Source organism: Castanea sativa, chromosome 7 (assembly GCF_040712315.1).
Source record: "Castanea sativa cultivar Marrone di Chiusa Pesio chromosome 7, ASM4071231v1".
NCBI lineage: Eukaryota > Viridiplantae > Streptophyta > Magnoliopsida > Fagales > Fagaceae > Castanea > Castanea sativa.
The window spans coordinates 14842603-14862625 of NC_134019.1; the positions used below are offsets into that span (position 1 = coordinate 14842603).

The window sequence follows — 20023 nt, forward strand, 5'->3', positions numbered from 1 at the left end:
TTTTTTTTTTTTGATAAGCTGTTTGCCATTTTTTTTTTTGAGAAAAAGCTGTTTGCCATTTTCTAGGTACTCTTATTTGTTGTTTTTATTTTTTAGAATCTGATGCTGTTTGCCATTTTCTAGGTACTCTTATTTGTTGTTTTTATTTTTTAGAATCTGATGCTACCTTATGCTAAAATTTTAGAATATGATATAGAGTGTAGTTGAACGTTATCTACTACTTTACAAAAGGGATTATAAAAAAAAAATATATAAAATAAAACTTTACAAAAGGGGTTTGTTTTTTTCCTCTCAATTATTATAAGGTCCCTTTTTTTTCAAAGGACATACATAATACATATACAACCAATGCTTTGTATGATTCTTTTCTTTTCTTGTCCCACTGATCCACCCACCTTGTTCTTTCTTGAGCATTCAGTAAAACAGAAAGATAGATCTGCAGATTCTGCACCACTCAACTCAAGAAATTAAAAATGGATGATCTCATCTATCAATTCACCCTCCTATCAAACCAAGCTTTGGAAGACAAGAGCTTCGACCCATCCAACATTGAAGACCTAATGAAGCTGTTTGAGATCGAGGCCTACAATTCATGGGCAGCCATGGAGCTAGAACAGCAAAAAGAAACTCAAGAAGCTGAGGTTGCCATGCAACAAGCTGAGGACTACCTTGATTCGGTCATGGATAGCGCCATGGATGAGTTCAGACGGTTTGAGGAGGAACTAGAAAGCATGGCAAAGGCTGAGCTGAACAAGTTGGAGGAAACTGCTGAGAGGGCTAGGAAGATGGGGAACTTGACTGAAAAGGCAGCAACTATTGCTTCAAAGAAGTATATAGAGGCTGCACTGAATTCTGCTACTGCTTCCATGAAATCAGCTTGGAAGGGAATTTCGGGTAACAAGGTTCATCCTTCTTAAAGGGATCAAATTGCATCCCCCAATGTTATATTATGTTGGACTTTCATCTAACATGGGATTATTTCTCTTTTATTACTACATACGTTTGCATTTGAATTTCTTTTTTAATCAATATTTAATTACACGGGAAAAAAGCCTAGATCCATAATCAGGCAACTTAAAATTTGAATGCAAGCTTGTTCTATCAAACACTCCATATAATTCTCAATATTATGAATCTCTATCTCTCTCTCTAAAGATTATATTTGCTGATTACATTGATGGTTGCTGTGATTTTTATTTCTATGAGTGGGAACCCAGTAATGGTGGACCTGTATTCTAGATGCTACAGTAGCCAATTCAAACAAAGGGTTCAAAACAAAATTGGATTTGGGGACATAGAACCACCATTAGCAAAGGGTGTGGCCCCTATCACATAGAGCAAGAAAGCCTTAGCCATTTGGCCTCGGTCCGTGTGCCCAGGCCCTTAGAGTCAATCCTTTTCCCGAAATTACGGATCCATTTTGCCGACTTTCCTTGCCTACATTGTTCAATCAACAGGCTGTTCACCTTATAAGATGGAAATTTATCCCTTGCTTCTTTAGGAAATTAAAGTCAGCTACAATCGATTTCCCCTGCCATTGGGATTTCTTCCTCTCATTGCACACCATTCCTAAATTCCTTATATTGGTTAGCACAATGATGTTTCCAAATCCCATCCCTCTAGCTTTCAAAATGGCCTCCAATGAAGCCTCTTGTATTCGGAACAGAGCCAAGACTTGGAGTTAGTGGCTGCTCTGCTGTTGGTTGTGTGCAGTAACTCCATCCTCCGGCTTTGCTACTTAGAGGCTAAGGATTATTTATTTATTTATTTATAAGTTGTCTTTGATGCATGTGTTTGTTGCTAGGTAAGAACGAAATTATTTTGTTTAAAATTTTCTAGAGAGTTATGTTGTTTGTTTTGGGTAAAATTTGTTGTTGGTTGGGCTTAATTTTTTTTAGTTTTGTTATTGGTAATTTTTGTTGTTGCGCTAATTTTTATGGGTTTGTATATTTTGTTTTTGATTTTAGATCTATAATTTTTTTATGGACTTTAAAAGGAGGAAAATGTTAAAAATACAAACTTTTTTTATAAATTAATGATGTGATGAGTAGTTATTGGTAAGTAAAAAAATGATATAAGTGGTAGGCCTATATACGAACCAATAAGAATTTACTATTTCAACAGTTTGTACAAATATTGTAGAAAAATTTGTGGCTATAATATTACTCTTAAAAAAAATCAATGATATTGTTAGGGGGCAAAGTGTAATTTTATAAAACAAGATTGCTAAAATTAATACTCATATATATATATATATACAAATATTTTAAAAAAATAATAATAGTAAATAAAAAAATTGGCTCCAAGCTTTAGCTTTATCCTAATGTATTACTGCTATTACATCCAACAAAAACCCCTGTCGCCTATTCTGTTCTTTGCTTCATAGGCGTAGATGTATCGTTTGATTTTTCTGTTTCTACTGCTGTCTAGCTTTAGGAGTTGCCAGATACACCACCACTATGCAGGATTTTAGAGTTTTTGAGGAGGCATTGTTCCTTGCCAAAATCTGCATGATACCCTCAAACAAGACATTTAGATGTGAGAATTACTTCCATTGGGCCTGGCCTTTTCCCTTCATGGACTACATGCTTGATTCCTATGGAACCATATTAGCCATAGAGTGGTGAAAAGGATCTTTAGGAAAAACATGTTAGATTGAGTGAGCTTTTTGTTTCTTTGTATGCACTCAGTCAGCCAACATTGAACTGAAACTTGATTTAGCTCAGTGGTTCTGATTGCAAAAGGAGAATCAAACTGCTCTTGCTAAGTGACAATGGAGGAAAAGGTGTTATATGGATTTTCATTGCACAAAGGGCAAATACTAGCAATTGGAATGCCCAATCACACCAGATGGAACCTATTTAAGATGATTGCAACAAAATATTTATGCATTTAATATGCCCATTAAGTCCAAAACTTGTTAAATTTGAAAATAAAAAAATTTAACTCCATGACAAATCTCAAATTAGGATTGAGCAGGATCGGGCAGGTGTGCTGTGTGCATGCAAAGGGAACAACCCCTCATTGAACGGGTTATTGATCAGAGTGGGGGAATGGGTTTGACTAATGGAAGGTGATGGAATTCTCTCCATGATCGGCATTGAACATGAATCAATAAAGGGATGAGCTAAAGCGGTAAGTTGCATAAATAATAGGGTAGGGGGAGTGGAAATTTCATGATAATTGGGAATTACCATCTAAATTTTGCAAAATCATTTTCATTGATAACATGATAAGAATGATTGGAATAATGCAGTATAAAGCTTTCTCAAAATATCTCGCCATGAAACTACATTGTATATACTATAGGTAATAATAAGTTAATAACACCATTCTAAACTAGATAATCCAACCCAAAGTCTACATGACAAGACAAAGATAGAACTCATCATTTGTCACAAAGATGGACCTCACTGTTGTCATACAAGCGAAATTTAATATTTGTAACATAGTCAAGTGCTAAGATACCAATGTCACATAAACTACAACATCCAGCTGCATGATCACTGGGTAATCACTAACATCGCGGCACACGGGTGAAACATAAAGAGCCCACATGTTTATGCAATCAATTCAGGTAACAAACTTCCAAGTAGTTTTTAAATAACCAAGATTTCCACAAAATTCACAAGGTTTTCAAATATTGAAGATTTTCTATCAACTTTCCAATAACACAACTCAAGATAAAACTTCTTTAAAAATTGCAAATAATGCAATAAATTCAAGAAATCCATTGTCAATGATTGAATCAAAGATGCCAATCTTTTCCATGCTAACAAATCATGCATTTCTCATATGCAATATCAAATGTAATGCACTTTCTTTCCCAAGGTTAAAACATATCACCTTTTTATGAAAATATAAGTTCACAAATAATTTTCCAAAATGCATTTAACCCGAAAACAATGTTACATGCAATAATGATTATTTTTCTAGAACTCCATTAAGAAGACACTTACCTCACAAAGACAACCAAATTTACCTTGAGCAAACATCACATAAGCAATCCAATTAAGTTACTAGGTCTATAGTCAAACCCCGATCTAGGGTGGACCGGCATGCTAATATCAAGCTTGTGTTTGATATTAACACGAACCAATTACATGGAGTATAATAAATTTAGATAAATTAAGCAAGTTGACGTGTTGATTGTTAAATTTAACACAATCATTCATTATTGTTATGCTTAAAATGAAGTTTCTTAAAAACAAAAAACCTCCAATCCCACAAGATAAGGGTTCATAGGTTAGTCATGTCAAAGAGCATCGTCAGGGACTAAGGGATCATTAGGCCTCCTATGTGTTTGGTGACTCCTAGAGCAATAGTTAGACACTTACCTGTCTGACACATCATGTGACTGACGACACCAACCTAACAGACTATCCTTCATACTTAGCTTCACACCGTTTGCGTGTCCTCCACTCAAGTGTATCCATATGGAAAGAACTTGCACCCCATGCCTAAAGATCCTACTACATATTCGTATCCTCCAAACATTGGAAGTTAAGCCTGAGAATCTAGGAACATTAACACTACACTCTCCTCTGAGAGAACCTACATTCACGGGATCTTTGTAAACTCTATATCACTATATAAGCACCAAGTCTTCTTTTCTTTAAGGTACGTATAGAATTTCCTAGCTCTCATACTTTAAGTTGTTGGAGATTATCCAATCACTGACTCAACTTTCAAAGGGTCTTTGGCAGGTACCTCATTGATGCTCTATGTAGGTTTTTCACCTTTTATTTTTTAGGTACCTTCAGTCACTGTGCATTTGAATAATCGACTCACAAATGATTTTGTGCATCATCACTACATAAATTCAACAAAATTGAAAGAAAAAAAACTACCTAATAAATCACCTTGTATCTTCTCACTAAAGTTCTAAGCAAATACAAACTTCTTTCTTTAAAAAAAAAAAAAATCTCACACCACGTGCACAGTGCACACACAAGATTTGTTTGCATTTTCCATTCTTCATTAGTCATCTCTTCTAAAAATAACCAAAACTAACCTCACCTTTTATAAAAAAAAACACTACCACACATTCATATCCCAAAAAAAAAAAAAAAAAAAACTACCCATATCACGTGAAAAAATAAAAAACTAACGTAGAAACCAATTGTAACTTCCTAAAAAATACTTCTCCTTTCATTTGTTTCTCTCTACCCCTTCCCAACGTTGTGGAATACATAAGAAAAAAATTCTAATAACATTAAGAGGGCGTTTGGATGCAGCTTAAAGTTGCTGCGTCCACGTTTTGTTGTTTTTTTTTTTTTTTTTTCTCGCTGCTGCGGGGACAAGCGCACTGTGTGCGTACTGTGCGTACACTGTGCGTACTGTGCGTGTACTTTTTTAGCAATTTTTTATGAAAAGTGGGTCCCGCAGCACTATTTACACATTTAAAAATTATTTTGCTACAGTGTTTTCATTTTTCAGTTTTCAATTTTCAGCAATAAGTTCTATCCAAACGGACCCTAATAAATCTCTCAAATTGCAAACCCACTGTTTTTCTTCAATTTCTTCTTTATTCTTTTAACATTATCTTCTTCCCCACTCTTTGTTTCATATACTGAATTTCTTCCCAATGGTCAGACGTTTTTCTATAAAAAATGGTAAGTATTTGAACAAAATTTAATTGCTACTTTCTCAACTGAATTATATTGTGAATTGGTAATTCTATGATCTTCTTTAATGCTTGAACTATATGAAAGGCGTTTTCCCTTCTTTCTTTTTTTTTTTTTTTTTTTCATTGCCGCATCTGTCCTTTAGGAGACAAAAGTCACTGTGCGTGCACAGTATGTGCACTGTTTACGTACTTTTCAGCAATTTTTTAATTAAAAGTGGGTTCCACGGTACTATTTACATATTTAAAAATTATTTTGTTACAGTGTTTTCAGTTTTAAGCTGTATCCAAACGGGCCCTAAACCCAAAAAATAAAAAAAAAGTCTCATGTAGGGATAGCAATTTTGCCCCGCCACTCCTCGCTTTGCCCCACGCGAGTTTTCCCCACCCCACAAAGGGGGTGGGGCGAAGATGTATTTAGACTTTTTAGATTTAACTCGCCCATTCAGCCCCACATTGAGGTGTAAATTTTTCATACCTAAAACTCTACTATTTAAACAAACATATCATCCATTTATTTTATTCTACCCAACAAGACTTTTTGCATCTTTTTTTTTCTTTCCTCTAGCAAGGTTAAAAGTAAGTTACCAATTTTAACATTTTCTTTTATCTTTATTATAAACAAGTTTATATTCTATTGAATCAATGATTTTGTATTATGAGATTTTTGTTTTTATTGTGATACTATCTTGTTAAATACTTTAATAATATTATTCAATTTTTATTAAAAATTAGTTTGATTTGATAGAATAAATTTATTTGTAATTTTAAGTATATTTTTATTAACGAAACATGTTTTATTAAAAACAATTGTAATAGTTGTGGGTAAATTAACAAGAAGTAGAATTTTACAATATGGGGTGAGGCTTCATGGGGTCCTAAGGGGCGTGGATGAGACAAGAAAAAATCTCTATGTTTGTTTCTTTCTCTTGTTTGAGGCAAGCCATAACTATAGAATAAAGTATTATCTTACAGTGAATTGAGTTGGAAAATTTTCTGTCATGTGGGATGGGGCGAGGCAGGGATGGGTAAGACAAAACTATGTGGGGCAGGACAAAGACCCCATCCTTCGAACTCACTCCGCCCATTACCATCCTTTACACGCATGTGATGAGACTAATATCATATAATATGATATATATAAATAATTAAAATACATAGACAATAAAACTAACTGAAGTTGGTGGAGGGACTGATAAGTAATGATGCTTTATTATTATTATTTTTTTAATTTTATGGAATGACGCTCATTTTTTAGACTAATAGCACTTATTTTTTAGTGATGGTTACTCTATAAATATAAGTGCTTGTGGAGTGTAGGGAGGTAAGAGTCGGAGTTCAAGTTCTAAGAAGGAGTTTCATACACATATACACTTAATAAGATTAAAGTAGAACTTCTATTTTGTATATATATACACAAGAGAGAGAGAGAGAGAGAGAGAGAGAGAGAGAGAGAGAGAAATGCTATGTCCACCACATTTTCATCACATTTTTACAGCAAATCTTAAATGACAAATTATTATCGGTTCTTATTGTTAACACTTAAAAAAAAGGACAAAATTTAGCTATAAAATTAGTTATAGTCTAAAACTACAACCTTACTTTATATCTTTTTATTTGAGGTGAATTTTGATAAATCTCGATTACAATTTCTTCTTATATCCTCTATACTTGTAAAATTTTTAGCAAAGTAAAGATCAATAACTATATCATCAATAAATTATTTATATTGAAAGTTTTTGTAGTTTAAAATTATGTATAAAATATAAACTTATAGATCATATAGTAAATAATATTTGATTAATACAAAATTTGATATGTATATTAAAAGCGTAAAAAACATACAAGTTAACGGTTAAATTTTTAAAATATGTAGTAATGTAATATTTATTTTATTGAGTAAAATTTAAACTACAATTAATTTTATAACTAATTTTTGTCGGATCAAAAGTCGACTAAAAACGCTCAAAATAAACTTAAAGCCAAAGTTTCTCAAAAAGAAAAAAATAAAACTTAAAGCCAAAGGTCCAAAACTTAGCCTAATTTCTTTAATAAAAAACCCCTACTAATCGATTGCTTATGGCCAAACCAAACGAACCCTTATTATCTCTCTGAGACTTGACTCTGTTTTCGATTGTTCAACCTCTCGTCTCTCTCTGAAAGACCAAAGACTTGCAGTTTTTATTAGGGTTTAGCTAAATTTGATGCGAAGGTTAGCAAATCTCAGATCTCTCAGATTGTTCGCACAGGTAAATCTGGGTGCGTAGGGCTTGACGCTCGTTCTTTTTAGTTTATCGTTACCCTTGTTTGGTTCCCGAGAAAATCGGGGAACACTAGACTTGCACGCAATGTATTTTGGGCTGTTTTTGAGTTTCTGAAAAAAAAAAGAAGAATTTTTGCAGCTGAGCCTAATTCGTACGATTGCCACGGTTTAATTTGTTTTGATTATCGAAGAATCGAAAAGCTAAATTTTTATTATTGTTATGTTAATCTACTTCTTGTATTATCGTTGTGTTTGGCTCTTGAATTTGTGGATGATAGGTACATCTAAGTTTGAAAGATTTTGTTTACCTTTCTCGTGTTTGTTCATTGCTGATTGATATTTTGTATTAATTCAAAAGCGTTTTAATTGGGAAAACAAATTTTTAGGGTCATCAAAAATCACCAGTATTGATTGAGTTATATTTTGATATTCAGAAATCTGATTGTTAAGTGTCTATCTGATGGTGTTAATCTAGCTTTGAATCAGAATGTTGTTGATTGATATTATTTTGATTTTTCATATTAATTTTGATATTGATCAGAATGTTTTTGATTGGTATTCAGAATCTTGATTTTGTAAGCATAAAGTTGAGGTGGTAGGAAATGCCTCGAGATTTGTCACGATCGAGATCACCTTCGTATAGGCGAAGGTACTCTCCGGCTCCCGTGGGACATAGGTATAGCAGGAGAAGTCGAAGAAACAGAAGCCGGTCTCCATATTCTTATAGCAGGTGATCCCGTTAATAGTCCCACTTTCTTGTACTAATTTTAAAAAAAATAGTTTGCAAGCAATTGTAAGAAAGATTCGGGACTCACATCTCTCATGCGGTCTGGATTTACTACAAATTTGTTCGAGTTGATCTGTACGCATCCTTTCCTTCTGCAATGATTTTCTAGTGTTTCTTTTATTTTTGTAATAGGAGCCATATTTCATGTTTGGTTATACTCTGCTTAATTGAGGGATAGTGAAGACAATACTTGGATCTTTGAAATTTGTTAATATCAGATTTGAGGTACTGATGTTCTTCCCGAACTAAAAATAAAAATAAAGGAAGAAAGAGCAAATGTTGAAACAAATCTGGCAGTGTGAAGATGAAAACAGCAAATGTTAGTATTTTTCATATGCCCATTGAAAGAAACATGTTTATATGTATTTCCTCCACTGTATTTTCCTTTGGTTAGAAATCAATTAAGTTGTAATGGAAAATCGTATTTGTTTTTAATAGAGAATTTGGATGGCGATGGAAATTTTTGAGGAAATGAGTATGTATACCAAGACATGGAGGTTGTAGTTTAACGTACACTTCAATGTCAAAGTTGAGTACTTGAGACCACAAATGTATATGGAGTATTGATGAAACACTCTTTTTTTTTTTCTTTTAAGTTTTGCCTTCCTAGATGAAACTTCTATTCAACTTAAATTTTTTACATTGCAATTCCTCATTATTTTGGCTTCTTTGTTTTACATGTGGTACTGAAGCAGATGGATAGTTACATTGTCTATCTTGGTATGTGTATGACTTCTTGCTGTTTGGAGAATCTTCTGTTTTCATGAGCTCCATGAGCACCTTCTTGATCTGTACACGTATGGTTGACGATAGTCATGCTAATGTTGCTCGGTTATGGCCAAAAAATTTGTTGATTATATTGTTCGGTTTTTAAGCATTTGTTAATGGGCATCTGACCTCTGAGGAACTTACCTTGAGAATAGATAATTTATTTTTTTAAAAAAAGGTCAGATAAATTATTGGGAGTAGAAGATTAAGCGTGGTATGAGAGTGAGATAGGATTCACGCTCTTTATGAAAAAAAAATCTTCCTTCCCATTCTATGGGAAGTGAGCAGGTGATGGGTGCCATTGGGTGTCCTTTTGTTGCTCGATTGTGACATTTGCTTCTTCATGTGATAAAAGATGGAGCACACAAAGGTTATTCTTAACAATGTATGAGGTAACTTGTAAATGCTTCTGTATCTACTGTACTAATTGGTGGCTGACTTGATACTTATTTTTTTTGTGTGTATAATAATGTCCAAATTTTTATGATTTTGCTTTGTTGCTCAATAAATTTAATGTTCTTATACAGACGGAAAAGTCGCTCTATTTCCCCAAGACACCGCAGAAGTCGCTCACCTTTAAGACGTCATAAAAGTCGTTCACCTACTCCAAGACATTATAAAAGGCAAAGGAGTAGAAGTTCCTCCTTGTCTCCTATTCGTAAATCTTCAAGTTCAAGTCTTGGGTCGATAGAGCGCAAAAATGCAAGTGAAAAATTGAGAATAGAAGAAGAGGAGAAGAAAAGGTATATCAATAACGTCAAATATGTTTTCTGGCTTAATCTTTTTTCTTGTCACCTTTCTCAATTTTTTTTTTTGGTTACACTATGCATATAATAGATCAAGTTTACATGTGTTTTCTTCTTTTTCTTTCCCCCAACCCCCACTATATAGTTGAGAAGATCACTTGGGGCTTGTATGGGAAAATCCTTGTCTCAGGTGTTATAGTATATAGTCCTATATACTATTTGTTCTATTGGAATGGTGAACACAAAATTCTCAAGGGAAACTATGGTGTTTTGTGGTCTGTCTTGTTTCACACAGGTCAAAGATCACTTTCATCATTTTTGTTCCATTGAAACCTCTGGAATCATCTTTGTTAGAGTACCATGGAATCATAGTAGGCTAACTCTAGGTTTGATATATTCTGTATTTCTCTGAAGAAAGAAAGTGTGGTTGGCTTCTCTATTTGACTAGAAAAGTGAAAATGTAGCACGGATAAGATGTGTGATGTATCTTTATTAAAAAAGTAGATTTGACTGCCTAAATGGAAACCAAATCTTAAAGCCCTTAATAGACTAAAAAAACTACAGTACTTATTATTTGGTGATCTGACTCTTTGTACTGCTGTGACATTCAAAAAGGGAAGCATACATGGTAGAGCAAGTTTGTCCCACCTTTAGGCGAGGAATTTCTTTGTCACCAGAGATTTTGTTTATTACAATTGCAATTAACTTAGTAAATTCAGTGCAGCAGACATTTCTGAGGTGTTGGAAGGTTTAAGCACTTATATGTCACATAATTCTGTCAGAATGAGTGTTTTGGCTTGTTCAAGTATGATATACAATAACTGCTGTTTGGTAGAGCAAGTATGATTCAAAATTGATGTCTTGGGGTTATTCAGTTTTTAAATGGACTCAAATTTGTAAAGTTTTTATGTATTTATTCTTTCATTTTCCTTGCACTGTTTTTCTCCATTACATGTCCAGTCCTTGAAAAAGCTATTTTTATAATAATGTTTTCTGGCATTATTCATAAAGCATTAATTTTTAACCAGTTTACTTTAGATGTGCATGGTGGACATATACATAGCCCAGGATCCTAGAAAGTATACATTCATAGTATATTTAGAGAAAAAATTTGTGCTTGATAACATGCATCTGTTCTTGTATAACAATTGCATGTGTCAATTTAGGTACTACATTTTTGAGTTTTCATGCAGAGTTGAGACAAAGTTTCCCATTACAAATTGTAATATTGTTTGAATAGTGAAATGAGGGAAAATAAGGTTGTAGATTATTTTGTTTGCTGGCTACTAGTGCTATCTAAAGATGTGCTTATCTCCTTTGCCTTTTCTTTCTTCTTTATTATTTTAATATGATACTTCTGAAATGCTACATGGGAACTTACTATATTAAACATTAAATCAGCATTATCGCCATGGACATTGTGCTTATTTGAACACTATTAAGATTAGCTGGGAAATTTGTTCTGCAATTCACTTTAATGCATATTCTGTGAGGTTTAAGCTTCTAGGATCATGTGTTGCCTATGGTCTTATGTTGTTTCAATCCTTGTATAATTTTTTCTTTTGCAAACTTTATTTGGTATCATTCCCTTTCGCAGTCTAGGGCCCTCTTGGCATAACAAATAAATCAGTTCTGGAAATTCTCTCCCTTTGTTTGAGGTTCTGAACCTTTTTTTCTCTCTTTCTTTTTACTAATCACTTCTTATAAGAATTATAAATTAGTACTCAGGGAAGTTTACAGAAGAATGAGATAACTTCAAGGCAGAAAACTCAGGTGAAAATAAAATGTTCAAATGAAAAATCTAAACAAACCGAAGTATAAGAAAGCGAAGGTTAGCATCTAGAAAAGCAACTTGACCTTGCATATTCTGGAGCTAGTAATCTTCTTGAAGCTAATATGATTCTTCTGGCTCTAAAGAATTTTGGTAGTATGCATGAATTGTGGCCACCCTGATAATCATGCTGACAGTGGCTTTGGGCAGGTTGAAAAATCTGTCTGAGTGCTTGGGGTATCTTAGGGTTAGGATAATTTGCAGATTAAGGGTTTAGAGCTTTAGAAAGAGGGGTTATGGTTCAAGAATAACTAGTGGATTGGTTCCAGGATGCTTAATGTGGATTGTGGTTGGAACAAAATCGTCATTCCTTTGAGGATAATGAGAAGACGTTGGATGAGTTAAAGGTTTTATGCCAACGTAGTCTTTTGGAGTGGTTTCGTTGTTGGGGTTTTACTGATTGTTCTTCTCTCTTTGAGTTTATGTTTTCTCTTAGCTTAGTTTCCTGATTACTCCTTTTGTCGTGATGTCTGTTTTATTTTTTCTTGCTGTTCATCATCATGAACAACTTGTACTTTTCCTTTTTTCTCTTTTATAATAGTTTTCTGATTACCTATTAAAAAAAAAAAGAATAACTAGTGTTTTGGTAGGGAAGGGAAAAGATTTAATTCATGGTTGCAAAAAATTGAGACCGTATCTGTGATCAGCAGCATGAACAGTGGTATAAATAGCACATGTGAACAGTAAATGTGCCATAATACTCAAAACCCTCGACTTTTCTTTGAATCAACTCTCTTCTTATTGGAAAGCAATGACACACTTTATTAACTCTAGACCTTAACTTTTTGCAAGAGGACTAACTACTACTTTGACTAGTAAACAAACTTCTAATTAGATTGGACCAAAAGGTCCAAAACCCACATAAAATCCCATTAACTACATAAGACTTACCTATTAAAAAAATAAATCTCAAGGCCCACAACAACTATGACTCACAAGTAACAAAATACCCTGGACTCTATAAAAAAACCAAACAAAACATAAATAAAATATTAATGGCCTAATTAACTTCCACAGAAACTTATTACTTGGATTTGCACTTAATCTTAGGCTTCCATAGAGTGTTTTTTTTTGTCTGCCATGCAATGGTCACGCCATCAAGATGCTTTGTTGATCATGGAAAATAGTTCAGTCAAGCCAATGAGTTCAATATTATTTCCAGTAGGCTTTTTTATTTTTTAGATTTTTAATTGCTTCTGAAGCTGATCTCTAGAGTATCTTTAGGAGATACAATGAAGAAGTTCTGATGTATACTACTATATGGGAAATTTGTTTTTAGTAATACTGATGCCCCATTGTCAGTTGGATGATAACACCAACAGTTATGTGAAAAATTGTGTGAAATCTAACATTTTGGGAGTTCTTTGTTTCTATCCTCTCATCTAGTTTGTTATAAGTGTAAGACACCATGTAATTATTATGCATTTTTATTTACCAAAAAAGAAATTTATGCTGTGTTCTTTTTTTTGCTCTGTGAATTCTATTTTGTGTTCTGAATTGGCTAATATTTCATACTTCTATGTGACCGAAGTGAAAATGGTTCTGGAAATATATAAATAATGTGAACTTTAATCTGAAATTTTTTGAGTTTGTAGCATTGCATGATAAGGGAACTAAGGGCCTGTTACATAAGTGCTGAGCTATTGGGAACACATGAGCAGGTTGAGCATATTCTGGTTCCAATCCAGCTAACAGATTGGCTTTGTTTGATCAGGGGATTGAAATTTGGCTGAGGCTATAATTTATGATATTAGAAAAGTGAAATGGGCTTAACCTTTCAATGCCACTTATAGAAATTGCAAGCATCTAGCTAGAATTTATCATTGCCATTTGCGGCAAGTTGTGGTACCCTTTTGCAATTTCTTTTTCTTCTGCTGGTTTGAGATATGATTGACAGGTGACTTATATCTCATTTATTTAGTCAAGCCCCAAGCTGGAAAGTTGATTTCTCTCAGCTTGTCTGGCCTGAATACAGGTTCTGAAAGTTAGGGTCAGCTTATGCTCCTGGGAATGAGCATAAACTGCTTAGCCTGTTAGTGGTGAATGCTCCCGGATTGCCCAATAACAAGTTCTGGCAGGTGGGGTTAGTTGCTGGTAGGTTTTACTGGCTTGAGGTGAGTCCAAGGGCTCTTCTTTAGTAAGGTACCCTATGTTATTTTCAAAAAATGAAAAAAAAAAAAGAAAGAAAGTTAGGATTAGTGTGGTTGGGCTGTGGCCTTTAAAAGTTTCATAAATATGAAATGAAAAGAAGATGTTTTGACATGCAAAAGCAGCCTAAAAAGCCCAAGCCACTCCACAAAAGCAGTGAAAAGCCCATGTCCTATTCGGCTGTAGGTAGCTTCTACTTTTTAAAAGCTGAAGCAGCTCTAGGGCAGCCATGAAAGCCCCACTAAACATGGCCTTAGTTTAGGTCTAAATAGGTCGTAGGTTTAGGTGGACTGTTGATCCCTCAGTTGCTCTTGAGTTGGACTCTAGCCTCACCAATATACTTGTTTTGCAGTCCTAATAATCTGTTATTGTGGACCTCTAGCTGTTGCCCTATGAATGTATTATAAATAGCTTAATATCTAGCTCTTGTAATTGTTTTGGGGGCTGTTGGCACTCAATTATCAAAACACTTCACTAAACATATAGATATTTATCTTAACAAAGTTCAGTGCAAGAAATTCAGAATTTTCAATGATTAGTTATAAAACTGCAGCAGGTTACTTGACTTTCTTCTCCACAGGCTTTTCTGAAGGAAGATACTGCTATAGTTCAACTTGTTATATTTGATGATCAAATTGGGTGCTTCGTTTATCTACTGTTCACCAGTTTTGAAACACATTTGTTTGGATCAGGATTCGGTTAGAGGTATGCCTTAAAAGCATAAGCATATAAATAGTGCCTTTGCTGTCATGAAGGTTAGTTTGCCATTTATTATAGCTACGTGATGAGTGGAGAGAAGTAAAAGAAGGAAAGAAGCAGATATGTCAAATTGTCCATTTAGCTTTATAGTTTTCTGGATTGGAAAACAATTGGAATCATACTAAGCGCAGCTTTTGGAATCATGAAGTGCAGCGCATTTCCCTGCATTAATGATCATTTCCTGCCTAATGTTTTCTCTTTACTCAGGCGACAACAGGAAGCAGAACAGAAATTGCTAGAAGAAGAGACTGCAAAGAGGGTGGAAGAAGCGATTCGTAGGAAAGTTGAGGAGAGCTTGTTCTCTAAGGAGATTAAGCTTGAAATTCAGAGGCGGTTGGAAGAGGGACGGAAAAGACTTCATGATGAAGTTGCAGCTCAACTTGAGAAAGAAAAGGAAGCTGCTATCATCGAGGCTAGGCAAAAAGAGGTATATACTTAGAATCACTCTCCCTTTATTCTCTCTTTTCCCCCACTGGTCTGAAAGGCACATTATTGCCAGTATCATGATGTACCATTTGGGATTCTTATTTTAGGGGGGTGGAGGGTGGCTTTCCTCTAGCAATGCTTTTCTAACTTCTTTTGAAAATTTGCTCACTGGAATTGTCAAATGTCAGTCCTCTGTTAGATTCTCTACAACATTCTTTGTACCCCCCCTCGCCTGTCCCATCTTGTTAGTCCTTTAGAAAATCCAATTTTTAAGGAACACCATTTAATGCTGTGTCTTTCAAATAAAGAGGTATAAGCTTCCAAACCTACCATTGATGTGGGACAACCTAGGCTTCACCACCTAGAACAGTCCCATGGTAACCTAAGGCCACCTGGAATAACCACCAAATGCAAAAGCATTTTCACAAAGAAATTTTTGATTAACAATTAGTCTAAATACAAAATAAACCATATGGAGCTTTATAGAGCTTCCAGGAAATAAAGAGATAGATAACAACTAATCGTAGCTGAACTCAAATACTAATCCAAATGCTAAACTAGTCCCTATCTAAGAACATGATATTTAATCCCTATCATGACTCAAGCTAAACAAATAAAAACTTAAAATATAACATTATCCAATGAAAATACAAAATAAAATATTGAAATAATGTATAGTTGTGCACCTGCTTTAACCACTCTTAATTTAACTCAAGTGGAAGAGGGGTATGGACTTATAAAAAAAAGTTAAGAGTAAGTTATGACTTATGAGATTTACTCTTTTTTCCTGTATTTTTTTTTCCAATTCTTTTAGGCTACTTTTTGTCCATTATTTTGTGCATAAAGTATCTATTTCATAATAAAATACCATTTCTTATATAAAAAAAGGTTGGGAAAGTCATTTATAGTGTATTCATTGACTTTTCAAAGAGAACCATATTTTGGGGTATCCTGAAATGGAATAGAGGACCAACAATATGGGACAGAGGGAATATTTAAGAAGAAAAATCAATCTATAATTTCAGTGGCTATGTGAGATGAGATTTTACAAAACTTTGGAAAAATAAATGGCTAAAATTCTGTGTAAATATTCTTATTGCTATAGAAGTAAATGGTGTTGGTATTCACTTTGTGGGATATTTTGGGTTATGCCCATGTTGGTGGTGTTATTGCGGTGTTGGTACTAGAAACCAAAGTGTCGTCATATGGATTGCCATTTCATTATGTCCTTATGTGGAGTATTTGGTTGGGGGGGGGGGGTGGGGGATGTTCAAATGTTTAGATTTGAATTATCAATGCTGATTACTCTTTTTTATTTTTATTTTTTATTTACCTATCAAAAAAAAAAAAAAAACTCATTAATGAAACTTTTAGTTATTTGTTATTTAAATATTACTGTACTTACCCCCCAAAAAACAACTGTTCTTTCTTGGTTAATTTTTCCCTCTGTTTAGATATTTTTATCTTTTGTATTCTTGCTGTATATTATGGCTGCATCCTTCAGTTTGGAATGAAGTAAATTTATATCTTTGTGCATATATTGCTTCAGTTTTTGTTCATACTTTCAAGTAAAATGATAATCGAAATGCATACTGTTTATTTTTTATCATTTGAAATATAATTTTATTTTTATTTTTACTTTAAAATCCTACACACATAGGGAACAGGATAATCTTCATTTCAATTTTTGTCCATTTCGTCCGTGTTATTTAGATTCTATTTTCCAGATCTAATTGTATACAAACTGTCATGTCATTTAAAATTTTAAATGACATGGAAGTACAGTAAAATAAAATCTGAATCATGAAATGGACGAAAAAAACCCTTTACCCGCAGGTAGGTGCACACACATGCTTTCCTGAGCAAATCAAAGAAAGATATAGTAATATAAATTAAAATTTTGATGTCTAATATATAGAGTAACATATGGACTTAATATGTGTGTGTGTGTCTTAGTAAGTGTATTTGTTGATGATGGTGATGATAATCCAACTTTGTATTTTCCTAGCTATAATACTAATTAGAATATTTTGGAAGAAGTATAATATAGAAAATATTAATGTTGTATTATATTTTTAAATTTTAAAAATGTATATATTTTCAAAACAAACATTTGCTTGTGATGTTTTTCGACAAAATATGTACTTGTGAATTGTGTCCATTACAATACGTGTACAAATTTCACCTTGGTGTATATATTATTTTCTGTAAGATGGAATCTGTGCTTGGTTTTGATGGGCCCTCTTCTTTTCTGCCATTTGCCTCATTCTTTAGTGGACCCTGGAAGGATACTTTAGGGCTACCATTCTTTCTTCCAATATAATCTTTTTGATCTTTACTGCTACCGCCCCCTCCCTCTTTCTCTGAGAACTGAGATACATACACGTACATACCAATGAGTATTTGAACTGACCAAAATTACTACTGTATTTTTCTCCTCCCAAAATGAGAATATTACCTGATTTATTTTGGTTACAGGAACAAGCTCGAAAAGAGAAGGAAGAGCTGGAAAGGATGCTGGGGGAGAACCGGAAGAGGGTAGAAGAAGCTCAGAGAAGGGAAGCTTTAGAGCAGCAGCGACGAGAGGAAGAACGTTACAGGGAACTAGAAGAGCTCCAAAGACAAAAAGAAGAGGCTCTGCGAAGAAAGAAACAACAAGAGGAGGAAGAACGGTCAAACCAGTTGAAGTTGTTGGGTAAGAACAAATCCCGCCCAAAATTGTCATTTGCACTTGGCTCGAAGTGAACATTTGTAGAGGAACATGGTTTAATTGGTTTCTTAGTGTATGTGCTTGGAATTTATTCCATGTTCACATTTGTAATTTATGTTGTTTAATAAAGATTTTGGTGTGATAGATTTCTTGATAAATTCAGTTTTTTCATTCTGTCCCGTCCATCTTCCTCGTATGCTGCATTGTGTTTTGGATTTTCCTCCCTTAGGTTTTTGTAATGTGTGCTATTTTTATTTATTTATTACAGTTAAATCATTTAAAAGCCATTGTTTTGAAACTTCTAGATTCTTCTACCTAATCAAACTAGGACTGGTCTCTATATCAATAGGTCTATGTTTAAAGGTATTTACAAAATTTTTATCTAGATATTTTTTAGTTGTCTGAGATAATTTTGTTAATTAATGGATGGTTTCCTTGAGTAAACGTATACTAAAAGCTACAAAACCAATGATGATAAAAAAAAGTTCTCTTTTGGGACAAAGTTCACATACAACCTGGTTTGGAAGCAATCCATCCAAACCACATCAAAAAGCTGACATGTGTTTAGTTATGTGCAATAAAATTAAACAAGAAAAGGTGACCTGTGTTTAAACTCAAAAAGCTAACATGTGTCTAGTTATGTGATCAAATTAATTGACTTATGTCCTACCCAAAATCCAAGTCTTACCATAAATGAATAGAAGGACAACAAATCTTGCCACACAATCCATCCAAACCACGTGGTTAGCAAAAAAAAAAAATCCATCCAAACCACGTCAAAAAACTGGTATGTGTCTAGTTATTTGCAATAAAATTAAACAATAAAAGATGACGTGTGTTTAAACTCAAAAAGTTGACATGTGTTTAGTTATGTGTTCAAATTAATTGACTCATCTTACCCAAAATCCAAGTCACATCATAAAAATGAATAAAATGACAACAAACCTTACGTGACAAGTTGTTATTGGTGGGTAACAAAATAATTTTAGCGGTAAGTTTATATTAAAACCAGTAAAAACTTGTCATTTAAGATTTGTTGTGAAAAAGTTGACGGCGTAACATTGACAACAAAAAATTGACGGCGTAACATTATTCTTTTTTAAAACATCTAAATGAAGAAGGGATTGTTGGATAACTAATTCCCTTTCTTGTCATCTCATTTTTTATCCACTACTCTCATTTCCATTCAAACTTCCTCCTTATTCATCCACTATTCTCCTGTCCATTCAAATTTTCAAAAACACAAAAACACCGGTAAGCATGGTAAAGCTTTTATAGGGATTATGGTTTTTAATTAAGGATGACAATGGGGAGGGGTAAGGCTCAAGGATAGGATCTTCACCCTTGTCTAGTCTGATTTTGTCTTACACTATCCTTGCCTTGCCCAGTATGACAAGGAAAACTTTCTTACCCCATCTCTCATGCTTAGTAAAATTCCACTTCATGTTAATTTGTTCCACTACTATTACAGCTTTTTAAAAATAAAACTTGTTTCATTAATATAAATATATTTGAAATTACAACTAAATTTATTCCATGATTCCCATCAAATCAAACTAATTTTTAGCAAAAACTGAATAATATTATCCAAGTGTTTAACAAGATAATATTACAACAAAAACAAAAATCTTAATATTTATGCATTAAAATAAGCTAGTATTGATTTGTTTGTTTAAGTAGTAGGGATTTAGGGTATGAAAAATTTACAATTATAGCCCTTATTAACGTGGGACAAGGCTAAAATGTCTAAACCCATCTTCGCACCGCCACCTATGCAGGGCACCTGCACTAGATGAAGTGGGAAGGGGCAGGTCAAGGCAGGGCAGGCAAAATTGCTATTCCAAGTTTTAATGCTCTTTTTCAAGAGGTAATTCAGAAAATCCCTCACTCATCCAAAAATATACTGGAAATTCATGATAGTCAGACCTGGCCTGACGTGCTATTCAAGTCAAATCAACA

General features: G+C 33.8%; 2 protein-coding genes across 5 annotated transcripts; both read left to right on the plus strand.

Moving 5' to 3' along the window:
• Positions 1-273: 273 nt before the first annotated feature.
• Positions 274-1154, plus strand: LOC142642128 (uncharacterized). The gene has a single exon (XM_075816483.1). It carries the CDS (start codon positions 474-476, stop codon positions 915-917), a length of 444 nt encoding a protein of 147 aa, XP_075672598.1. The 5' UTR covers positions 274-473; the 3' UTR covers positions 918-1154.
• Positions 1155-7691: 6537 nt separating this feature from the next.
• On the plus strand, positions 7692-18243 carry LOC142644522 (uncharacterized). 4 transcript variants are annotated; one of them, XM_075819109.1, is made up of 6 exons: positions 7692-7875; positions 8276-8333; positions 8453-8619; positions 9972-10187; positions 15136-15355; positions 17833-18243. In XM_075819109.1, the coding sequence occupies exons 3-6, from the start codon at positions 8492-8494 to the stop codon at positions 18097-18099; spliced, it is 831 nt and encodes a 276-aa protein (XP_075675224.1). In that variant the 5' UTR covers positions 7692-7875; positions 8276-8333; positions 8453-8491; the 3' UTR covers positions 18100-18243. The 4 variants fall into 4 exon arrangements, with proteins under 4 accessions (XP_075675224.1, XP_075675225.1, XP_075675226.1 ...); XM_075819110.1 differs by lacking the exon at positions 8276-8333 and having other exon boundaries at positions 7692-7885; XM_075819111.1 differs by lacking the exon at positions 8276-8333 and having other exon boundaries at positions 7693-7875; positions 8453-9836.
• The last annotated feature ends 1780 nt before the right edge of the window (positions 18244-20023 follow it).